This window comes from Nymphalis io, chromosome 5 (genome assembly GCF_905147045.1).
Source record: "Nymphalis io chromosome 5, ilAglIoxx1.1, whole genome shotgun sequence".
NCBI classification, from domain to species: Eukaryota; Metazoa; Arthropoda; class Insecta; order Lepidoptera; family Nymphalidae; genus Nymphalis; species Nymphalis io.
In genome coordinates this window covers 5,525,799-5,537,055 of record NC_065892.1, presented here as the reverse complement: position 1 = coordinate 5,537,055, position 11,257 = coordinate 5,525,799, and the positions used below count along the sequence as shown (strand labels likewise).

Genomic DNA, 11,257 nt, shown 5'->3' with positions numbered 1-11,257 from the left:
AATATTTGTACACATCAAACCGCTTCTTACTTTTCTATTTACATATTATTAATTAAGTGAGAAGAACCCTAAAATTAAAAAGACAGCGACATTAAATTCTTAGATTAAATGAATGGCTCTTACAAACGCAACGTGTTCGTTTAAATTAAAACCAAAGTGAATTTAAATTCCTTAAAATATGTTTATATTATTCATTTTAATTTGTGCAATAATCATATGTTTATTAATAAGTAATTATCAGAAGAAACGAAACGCAATATGTAAGTCAAAAAAGCAACTTACTGGGCGTACGACAATAGTCACCGGTGGGACTAGTGGAATTGGATTACAAATAGCCCTTGATTTTGCCAGCAGGGGCGCCAAAGTTATCATCGCTTGTCCCTTTAATGATGAAGGAATGCGCGCTCAAAATCTAATCATAGAAAGAACAGGTAACCGAAATGTGATTTTCAAATTTCTTGACTTGGCATCCTTGAAATCTGTTCGTGATTTCGCTGACGATGTATTGAAGACAGAAGATAGATTGGATATATTAATGAATAATGCAGGTGTCGGCATCACGGGCGATTTTTTAACAGACGATGGCATGAGTTTTATAATGCAGGTGAACTATTATGGGCATTTTCTTTTATCTATTCTCCTACTTCCGCTGCTGATAAAAACTGGTAAGGAATCCGAAAACAGCAGGATAGTAAATATGACGTCGATGACACGTTACATTGGTTCTATGGACGTAGAAAATTATGATAAAATTGGATACTGGCTGAAATTGAAAATATATTCGAATAGTAAATTAAGTTTTATATTATTTTCAAGAGAGTTAACTAAAAGGCTTGCGGGGCATAATGTTGTCGTGAACAGTGCAGACCCAGGTCTTGTAGGCACTTATATATATGACAGTTGCAATGTAGTAATCGGTTGGATCTTGCGACAACTATTGAATGTGTTTTTCAAAAATCCTCGGGAAGGAGCACAGACGGCTATCCATATCGCACTGGATGAGAAATGTGGATTGCTGAGTGGAAAAATATATGAAAATTGTGAAATTGTTAATAACAAATTCTTTGATAACATTGAAAATGCTTCAGAGAAATTATGGGAACGATCGATCGAGCTTGTAAAATTAGAAAATCATGAATTAAAATTTTTAAACTAAAGTAACTATTATATTCTATTAATTATCATCAATAGTCTAGCAATTACTGTAACAGTGAATATTTGATTTATTTCATATATTATAATACATCGTAAGGTAACTAAGTTATGTATTGTCCCATTATTAAGTTATGTTAATTTGCCGAAAAAAAAAGCCGAGATGGCCCAGTGGTAAGAACTCGTGAATCTTAACCGATGATCGTGGGTTCAAACCCGGGCAAGCACCACTGAATTTTCATGTGCTTAATTTGTGATTATAATTCATCTCGTGCTTTACGGTGAAGGAAAACATCGTGAGGAAACCTGCATGTGTCTAATTTCACTAAAATTCTGCCACATGTGAATTCTACCAACCCGCATTGGAGCAGCGTGGTGGAATAAGCTCCAAACCTTCTCATCAAAAAGAGGAGAGGAGGCCTTTAGCCCAGCAGTGGGACATTCACAGGCTGTTACGGTTAATTTGGAAGATTTTGAGAACAATCCTTAGGAAATTATAAAAACAGAATAAATTACTAACATTGTTGTCATTGTATTAGCATTGTCAATTGTTCAAGTCGTGGATGTGACTAATTTTTATAACAATACATAATGTTGAGAAATTTGTATATGAAGCTTATAGTAGTAGAGGCATCATCTTTTAGTTTGTTTTCCTAAGGAACATCTCTACAATAAATAACACCGTAATAAGATGTTAACCGATGAATTTTCAGATGACAGTACATGAATGCGTAATACATATAAAACGAATGCAAAATCTCATTTTTAACATTTTATTTTTTATTGTGTTTTCTTATAATATATATTTACAATATAATTGTTGAAATGAATTCATGATTACAAATTCTTAACCAATTCTAACAAAAATCATTTGCTCTTACTAAATAATTTCGACGAACTAAAAGCATGTTTATATTATGACAGTGGCTGTTAACAGTCACAGTAGCTGCTGCGTCCCCGGAGTGCCAAAATGATACGCGCTCTGAGTATTTATGTTTACGACTCACTGATGGATACATGAAAATAACACAATCCAATGTCGTCAGTCGACTGGCTGAATATATAACTGCCTTTATTTAATACGTACATATAGGCTGTTTTATATTATGCTACTGAATTTTAAATATAATAAACTGGACAAAATTATTTGGTAAGCAAATTGATTTAGACATGATCACCATGAGGCATATGATCACAAAAATTTGGATTACAATAGTTGTTATTCCTTCACCTTCTTTTTATGATTATAGAAGACATCAAATGTTGAACGCCTGATTCTTGATAAATTTTATCCCATAGTTCCATTCTCTCTTTGTCTGCGAATTTTCCCATTGTCATAGGTTCACCGATATTGAGATATTCTCTTCCATCTCTGGTGTATGGTTCCCAAGTTACTCCCAAGTCGTTATCAGGTGTGGGTCGACTGTAATTAAAATTATTGTATTAGTTATTTAATTTACTTCGGCTGAATAAACTTTGATAAAATAAATAAAAATGAATAATTTATATTGTTAATAGTTTTATTTTACCCTAATTTAGAAATTAAAAACTTCAAGCATTGGTAATATTTTTAACACTTATATGGACTTTATATAATTTATATAAAAAAATATATATCACCAAAACATAGTTTAACTAAATGTCTTAAAGGAACAGTTAGACTCAAATCGAAAAATCATTTAATCAAATATTTGATTCGAACTGGAATCGTATCGATTATAGAATATAATAGAATTTGCTTTATTGTACACCAACAGAGTTATAGAAATATAGAGCAATAAACACAAACATATATATATATATATATATATATATATATATATATATATATAACAAAGCCTTCATAAGTTGTCACTGTAATACTTTATGACACCTATAATACAGATATTTCATTTCAAAATAGCAATCTAAAGAATAAATAATATTGTTATTTGTTTAAAACGAAAAGATAATTTATTCTTAAAGGCATTTAACTACAATTATAATGTAGAGATAACCTAGAGTCAAACGCTTAATCAATAACAACGAGGTCTAATTAAAAAGCGACTGTTCAATAAACTACAAAAATAATTATCGCCATTTAAAAAGCGAAACAGTTCTTTCATTTTTAAATAATATTCTTAATGAGAATTTGTCCGAACTTAGGGAATAAAGAATAATTTTTTTTATTGGTATGGATAAACATATGCATAGGCGCTGTGAGAAATTTAATTTCACTCGTCCCTTTTATTTAAATCAACTTAGTCTTCCGAACAAAAAAATATTGTAACTTTTCAGTTTTATGATAGCACAATATAAATGAGTGATATCGTTCTTGATATCAACAACAAAACAGCGAACTTTAACTCTCAGATATAACAAAAAAAAAGAACAAAACTTTTCAACTAAATAATGTTGAACGATATGGTCGATATCTAAAAGCGAATAAAATATGGTAAGTTTAATGTCGATACAATAGATATGAAAAATAATATCAACACGATAACTTGAAGAAAACTATTAAATTAGGAAAATATATATTCTTTTCTTTGAATCATTAAGGTTATCTAAATAAGTAATATTATAGCAAATTATAATCTTACCCAGTTTTTGCAAAATTGGTCCAAAGTTTTGTCACTTTAAACACAATGTCTCTCAGTTTCTTTTGAGTCTTGTAAGGTTTTTCGTTTAGATAATTGTAGAACATGTAAAATAATTCATCAGCGTGACTAGCGCCTTTCAGGTCTCTAAGACCTAAAGCTATTTTAATGATATTTAAATCTGTCTCATAATTGAATCTATACATGTAAGATACTCCGCAGTGATAAGTATACAAATGTGCAAATCTATGTGCATTAAATGAAAAATGCATATCTGTTTGCATGTCAGTGATTATATTTAAATCTTTCTCGGTTATGTTTCTATTTCCAACGTAAAATTCTTTAATTCTATCGCCAAAATCGTTTAATTTTTCTCTCGAAACTCTCTCTACTAACTCCCTCGGTACGTAGTAAGAAGGTTCTTTATTATATACATCTAATTTCGTTATATGATCTTTTAAGCCTACTAGGCCTTCTCCAGAATTATATCCAAGCATCAATGGAACCTCCTCAAAATGTTTTTCAACAAGAACTTTCAGTGGATCTTCATCGATAAAAGCTTCGACATTCGGAAATTTCTTTTCTGCTACAGGTATGAACTGCTCTGGAAGACCTCTGTACCTTTCATCTGGTGTTAAAGTGGCAATAGTAAGGTTAGTAAGAGAGCTCGCATTTAATCCTCTGAAAAAATGAAGCAACTCCTGAACATCATTTGTGTCTTTACCTAATAATTTTCCAGCTCGGAATGCTCTTCCTTTGGAATCTTTGCCAATAGCCCAATCGTTAATCGCAACACCGCTTTGTGCAATTACTTTGTGGAAAAGACCTTTCGACATTGGAGACAACATATGATAAGTAACAGATGATGCTCCCGAACTCTCACCAAAAATCGTAACACTTCCCTTATCACCCCCAAATTTAACAATATTATTTTGAATCCATCGGAGGGCCGCAACTTGATCTTTCATCCCGGCATTGCCAGGTACTTCTGGTATCTCTAAAGATAAGAAACCCAACAATTCTAGCCTATAGTTCAATGTTACTAAGATAACATCGTGTTGTAAGAAAAAATCTGGCGTAAAAAAGTCCCCAGAGCCCTCATAATAAGACCCACCATGGATGTATACCATAACTGGTATTTTAGCATTTTTGTCCAACGACTTTGTGTAGACATTTAAGAATAAGCAGTCTTCGTCACCTTGGAATGTTGTGTTAAATTGTGCACAAATAGAACCAAATTGTTTTGCGGCACGAACCCCTTTCCATGATTTCGGTGGTAAAGGAGCCTGAAATATTTCAAAAATTTTGTCAAAATCGGAGGAAATTGAATATAATACACTCATACTCTGGTAACTCAACTTATTGGTAATTTTAGTAAGGATTTTATAAAAAAAATAAAAAAAACCTTTCCCACCATAATATTGCAATGGTTAGTACTTTTTTGTGATGGAGAGAAATAGAAAATAATTTTATAGCAGTGCTAACTGCTACAAAGTTACATTTTAAGTACATAGTTCAGTGTATGGTTTTATTAAAATATAATAGTAACCTCACCTTGAATCTAAGATTTCCAACAGGCGGGGCTGCGTATGGTATTCCTTTGAAACTAAAGTAAGAAGAACCATCAACAAGCTTTTCTACAGAACCTTTCAGTTTTCCTTCGTTTACCGCTACTATGGGATCATTCTATAGTAAAAAAATATTTTTATTATAATATTTAAGTAAAATAATACAAATATTTGATATGAAATGTTTGTTTCTTACATACTACGTAATTATAAGTATAAAAATTTCTTTATTTGGTATTTTCACAATTATTTGATATATGTTTTGTCATGTATATAACCTACAACTTTAAAAACAACTTACATTTATATGTAGTGACGAGAACACAATATTTATTTGTAAATAATAAAATATTATACGAACTATAATATTATTTAAACTAGACATTACTAAAAAGTACTGCTCCCTTCAATGGTGATGAAATAATAACTAATACATACATTGAAATACGTTTTATTTTATACTAGCCAAGTTGTTATTTTGTCGATGTTTTCCTCAAACTATGTTTAAAAACCCAATGATATTTTAATGAATAATTTTTATAAGTTCAAGGTCTTTATTATATTTTATAAGTTCATATAATTATATTATGTTCTAATAGTATTATGTAATGCGTCTAAAATAACAAAAACATAGCGAGTTATGAATTTTGAATCAAGTAATATTATTATCCAAGCAAATCATTTTGTGTTCGTTCAAGAATCGAGACTCCATTCTAATATCAGACATATCAGGGTTGTCCTACTTATAAAAATTCGCTAAATTTAGGTGAAATTTGTTTTTTAACCAACTAAGGTAGGTGGTTAAAAAACGAAAAAGAAAGAAATGGTGACGCCTATTGTATTTTATACAGCAAACGTAAAATAAATATATAACGATTGCAACTTTATTCTCTAGAACACATTAGCAAGCCTCCTATATAATGCTGACACAAACATGTTTTTAAGTTAATAATAACTTGAATTGATCCTTGATTTTCTAAATATACTTTCGAGGCGATTTCATAAAATATTTTTATTCTCTTATAAATTGTTATAAGCAGTCGATTTTTGTGATTTGTGATTGTGATAGTCGATTTAGACAATTACTTACAAATAAAAATTTAAGTAATTAAGTAACAAAACTAGATAAAGCAAGATAGTTTTTTTTAGTTTCTTTAATAAATCTAGTGATTGTGGACGATTTGCTTCAGAAGGAAGAGAGTTCCACAAACAGCAAATGAGTTAGTATAATATGGATTCGAACGAAGAGCTGCGGATCCCATAATAAGTGGTGATCAAAAATTATCCCTATTTTAATTTCTTCTTATAAAAGGCGAAACATTATTGTATTTTCTATATTTACTGTGATTAAAGGATATCATTACTGATAGAAAAAAACAACAAATCATGTTTGATGGTGTAATAATAATCTTTTAATAAAATATAGTCTATAATATTCTAAAATATAATCTCTATAATAGTAATTTAATTTAAATTTATATGAGTATAAATATTTAATATTCTCAAGATAAATGTGGAAGTCCAGCCTCAGTATATAGTTCATCCCAAAACTCCATCCTTTTTTTATCTGCATAATGTCCCAACGAAAATGGATTTTCAATGTTTAAGTACTCTTTTCCTTTGATTGTATAAGGTTTCCATTTAGCTCTTAGGTGGTTATCTGGAGTTGGATGACTGAAAGATAAAAAAATTGGTTTTCAAAAATAAGATGATATACAAATGAGGTTATACCTTTAAAATTCACTCTTCTCACTCACTAAATTGAACTGTGTGTATTTTAAAACATTTTAATAAAATAAAGAGTAGTAACATAAAAATTTAAATGAACGAAAGAAAGAAATTATTTACGATATCTCGTTTATACATTCTATTCCCATATTCTTTAACATACTGTACTTATAAGAGTACTTGAAATATAACTTTCATCGTACTTCTTAAGCCAATTTCAAATTATATGAATCAACTTTTTTTGATCATTGGTTTGGAAACCCAGCCGACCTAGAAATAGGTGACAAATCGATGAATAGTCAAAAACTCGTCTATGTAATGTACAAGGCAAACATTGTTGAACAACGTTGAGGAAATAAAAATGGAATAGAAAGAATATCATTGAGGAGTGACTAACTCTATAAATTAAGTATATTTGTAGAGCCTTAATGCATTTTATATAATAATATATTCAATTTTACCATCCCGGAATTCAATTTTTTTTAAATATTTTCCGGGAAGGCAAATGACTCTACTCCACCTACTGGTAAGTGGTAGTAGAGACCAAACGCGACGACGCCAGTACAGTTGGGAAGAATGTTCTGCACTAGCCACCCCCTGCGACCCGCAAGATGCCTCTTCACGCCTCGTTGGAAGAAACTCAGGTTATAAGAGGGGGGGAACACGTGAGCTGGTAAAGAATTCCATTTTGGAAGTGCGACAAGGAAAAGAGTTGCCATATTTCTTTGTGCGCGATAGAATTGATGTCACAGTTAGGCGCCTTAAAAGCTTGCACGCGTGGACTTATGGAGGAAGGGGGAAGCATGAATTAGAGAGAATAATTCCTCAGGGCATTCGACGTGATACAGAGCGAATACGATAGAAAGCGTTCAATAATATAATTCCGAATTTCTGTCATAATCAAAATGACAACTTAATTTCTATGGCTTATATTTACATTAGAAAAAATGGACAAAAAGAAACACTTACCCAGTTTTAGCAAAATCCGTCCACAATTTAGTTACTTTATACACAATGTCTTTAAGTTTCTCTTGACTTTGATAAGCTCTTTCATTTAAGTAATTGTAAAATATATAGAAAAGTTCATCAGCATGACTGGCGCCTTTTAAATTGGTTAATCCTAAAGCAATTTTTAAAACGTTCAACTCAGTGTCAAAATTAAATCTGTACATGTAAGTGGATTCACACGAATTCGTATACAAATGTGCAAATCTATGAGTGTTATACGCGAAGTTGATATCTGTTTGCATATCACATATAATATTTAAATCTTTCTCAGTTATATTTCTATTTCCAACATAGAACTTTTTAATTCTATCACCAAAATCTTTCAATTGATTTTTTGAAATTTTTTTAACTACTTCTCTAGGCACATAATATGATGGTTCCTTGTTATAAACATCTAATCGCGTAACATGATATTTAACAATCACTAATCCTTCTCCAGAATTATAACCAATCATTAGTGGTACTCTATTGACTTTGCCCTCAAGAAGTAGCTTCTCTGGTTCTTCGTTGAGAAACGATTCTATTTTAGGAAAGTTTTTTTCAACTACCGGTAAAAATTTTGCTGGTAATCCTCTATAAATTTCATCGGGTGTAAAAGTCGCAGCAGTTATGTTAGTGAGAGCATTTGCATTGAGATTTTGGAAGTAGTCGAGTAGCACTTGTACGTCATTTGTTTTAATTCCAAGAAATTCCCCAGCACGAAAAGCTCTTTCTTTCGCACCTGACGCTTGAACTAAATCGTATGTTCCACTTTGAGCTATTGCCTTATGAAATAGGCCTTTCGACATTGGAGACAACAGATGCAAAGAAACACAAGATGCACCTGCACTTTCGCCAAATAATGTGACGCTATTTGAATTACCCCCGAATTGTGCTATATTGTTCTGAACCCAACGAAGAGCAGCTACCTGATCTTTCATTGCTGCATTTCCTGGTACATCAGGCGTTTCAAGTGATAAAAAGCCTAAAGCTTCTAGTCTATAGTTAAACGTTACCAAAATAACATCATGCTGTAAAAGAAAGTCTGGTAAATAGAAGTCCCCCGAGCCTTGAGTGAATGAGCCTCCGTAAATAAACACCATAACTGGGAACTTAGCCTCTTCGCTTAAAGATTTCGTATACACATTAATAAATAAGCAATCTTCATCACCTTGGTATGTTACGTTAAACTGTGTGCAAATACTACCAAAGTTTATTGCATTACGTATACCTGTCCAAGGTCGGGGAGGCAAAGGTGCCTGGAATTATAAAGGGTTACTGGTTTAGTTAATATTTATTTATTTCAAAAAAGTAATAAAAATGATTTACCTTAAATCTAAGATTTCCCACAGGCGGAGCTGCGTACGGTATTCCTTTGAAACTAAAGTACGCGGATCCATCTACCAGATAACCCGATGAACCTTTCACTTTGCCTTCTTTTATCGCTACTATTGGTTCATTCTGTAATAAAGTTTCAACAACCAGATATAAATTTTCTTAAAAAATATATGACAAAATCATATCTCATATTAGTATTCGATAAACTATAATAGATCTATAAATGAGCCGTTAGTTAAAAAAAACATCGAATAAATATATTTTGTTTTTAATAGTCATTAAAACCACACAATAACTAAATGATACATGGATTTGCATTTTTCTGAAAATATTTATTGAGAATATAAAATGTGTGGCTATTTTTCCATTTGTTAGGAATATAGTCTAGCTAGTTAAAAAACGTACAAATTGTCTATTGGAACATCTTAATATCTGTCATGACAGCAAATACGACAGGAGGCTATAAATTGAGTAGAGTAGCCTATGCCGGATGCCTTCACAATAATAAATACATATAATATCAAGTACTAAATAACTTTTTTTTAGAATACGAGAAACTTAGTTAATGTGAAATCAATACAATATCTTGTAAATATTCCGATTCTTTTGAACAAACAGCTAAATAACAAACTTTTCCCAATATACCTACTTAATTTATAACAAGCTCCAGAGGTTTTCTAGTACATTAGCTTACATACATTGGCTTTGTTTGTATATACAAATAAACCAAAATAATATAAAGCGTATAAAAATAGATTAACTCACGTGTTGTTTTGTAGACAATACTACGGATATTTGTAAACAAACTACGATAATAAGATAACATTTCGAATGCGACATCATAACATTTAATATTATGTCTGACGTGACAACATAAATAAACTAGAAACGTTTTTATACAAATATATTGTAGTAGATAATATAAACATTAGTCGTCTGTAATACCGATTCTAATTGACTCACGATCATTTGCTATAACTATGTTTATTTTATTGAAATTTTCCTCAAAGACAGGGCTAGGGTTTTTACGATGCTGCCAGGCATAAAATTACTCGCTTCCCATTATTTTGAAATCGGTATGTACTCGCGTGTAAGTTGATTACGCACGGAACCGCAAAAGAAGTAACACTGTTCGCTGAGTTCATAGCTCATTGCTAGTTACTGCAAAATATAATCGTTTCCTAAAGATTAATATTTTTCATGTTGTTGTTCATGGCATGCGAATCAATGCTCACATTATAATCATTTGTAATATAATTTAGTAAGGTGTTTTATGTAATCAAAGTTAATTTAATAATTTTTGAAGCTTATTAACTTTGTTTTTTCTCATCCAGAAGAGAAACAGATTTTATGAAAACATCGAATTGATCTTAACAAAAATAAAACACCAAATCATACGAATTGACGTGAATTACTCACTCAATTACTCTTAGAAGTCCAATTGAACACTTTTAACAAATCACAAGTCGTGCCAATAATGACGTTACCTTACTTATATCATTATAGCAGTGATTCCTCTGAAGAAAGAATCTAGATTGGTAAGCCTGTGAACAGAGCAACAGACTGATGGCGTCTCAGCGGCTGAAAGGACCACACAGCATGACTAAGTGTCAGTGAAGACCATCCGTCTTCCAAAGAAACAGACACATAATTGAACAATTTTTACATATCTCAAGTCACTCCAATAATGAATAACCTTATTGTCCGAGAGTCCATAAAGAAAATGGCGGTTTTAATTATTAGGATTAACGTAGTTAGCGAAAGTCATCATTTGTAGCAAAGGAATATGCCGTCTAAAGTGCAAATATAAAACTCACTTGTTCTGGAAAATATTGAGAATTACGATAGCAAAGACACTAAAGGATCTACTAAAATACCCTAAACGAGACAATTTTTTAGTTTCCC

The 11,257-nt window shown here is 31.3% G+C and overlaps 3 protein-coding genes across 3 annotated transcripts; 1 reads left to right on the top strand and 2 right to left on the bottom strand.

Moving 5' to 3' along the window:
• Positions 1-76: 76 nt before the first annotated feature.
• On the top strand, positions 77-1,889 carry LOC126768540 (retinol dehydrogenase 11-like). The gene has a single exon (XM_050486715.1). The coding sequence runs from the start codon at positions 179-181 to the stop codon at positions 1,154-1,156; it is 978 nt and encodes a 325-aa protein (XP_050342672.1). The 5' UTR covers positions 77-178; the 3' UTR covers positions 1,157-1,889.
• A 20-nt stretch (positions 1,890-1,909) lies between these two features.
• Positions 1,910-5,772, bottom strand: LOC126768489 (esterase E4-like). Its single transcript, XM_050486638.1, has 4 exons — positions 5,601-5,772; positions 5,286-5,417; positions 3,735-5,017; positions 1,910-2,575 (listed from the first exon to the last, which is right to left on the bottom strand). Exons 1-4 carry the CDS (start codon positions 5,682-5,684, stop codon positions 2,380-2,382), a joined length of 1,695 nt encoding a protein of 564 aa, XP_050342595.1. The 5' UTR covers positions 5,685-5,772; the 3' UTR covers positions 1,910-2,379.
• A 911-nt stretch (positions 5,773-6,683) lies between these two features.
• Positions 6,684-10,382, bottom strand: LOC126768492 (esterase FE4-like). Its single transcript, XM_050486642.1, has 4 exons — positions 10,118-10,382; positions 9,344-9,475; positions 7,997-9,273; positions 6,684-6,973 (listed from the first exon to the last, which is right to left on the bottom strand). Exons 1-4 carry the CDS (start codon positions 10,193-10,195, stop codon positions 6,802-6,804), a joined length of 1,659 nt encoding a protein of 552 aa, XP_050342599.1. The 5' UTR covers positions 10,196-10,382; the 3' UTR covers positions 6,684-6,801.
• Between the last annotated feature and the right edge of the window lie 875 nt (positions 10,383-11,257).

Bases quoted from the DNA above. Each gene is read 5' to 3' on its own strand.
- LOC126768540 (XM_050486715.1), top strand. From the start codon at position 179: ATGTTTATATTATTCATTTTAATTTGTGCAATAATCATATGTTTATTA.
- LOC126768489 (XM_050486638.1), bottom strand. From the start codon at position 5,684: ATGTCTAGTTTAAATAATATTATAGTTCGTATAATATTTTATTATTTA. The intron at 5,418-5,600 runs GTAAGTTGTTTT...TTTTTACTATAG, and splicing joins TCTCGTCACTACATATAAAT to AATGATCCCATAGTAGCGGT. The intron at 5,018-5,285 runs GTGAGGTTACTA...GAAATATTTCAG, and splicing joins TTGGAAATCTTAGATTCAAG to GCTCCTTTACCACCGAAATC.
- LOC126768492 (XM_050486642.1), bottom strand. From the start codon at position 10,195: ATGATGTCGCATTCGAAATGTTATCTTATTATCGTAGTTTGTTTACAA. The intron at 9,476-10,117 runs GTGAGTTAATCT...ACTTTATTACAG, and splicing joins TATTGTCTACAAAACAACAC to AATGAACCAATAGTAGCGAT. The intron at 9,274-9,343 runs GTAAATCATTTT...TTATAATTCCAG, and splicing joins TGGGAAATCTTAGATTTAAG to GCACCTTTGCCTCCCCGACC.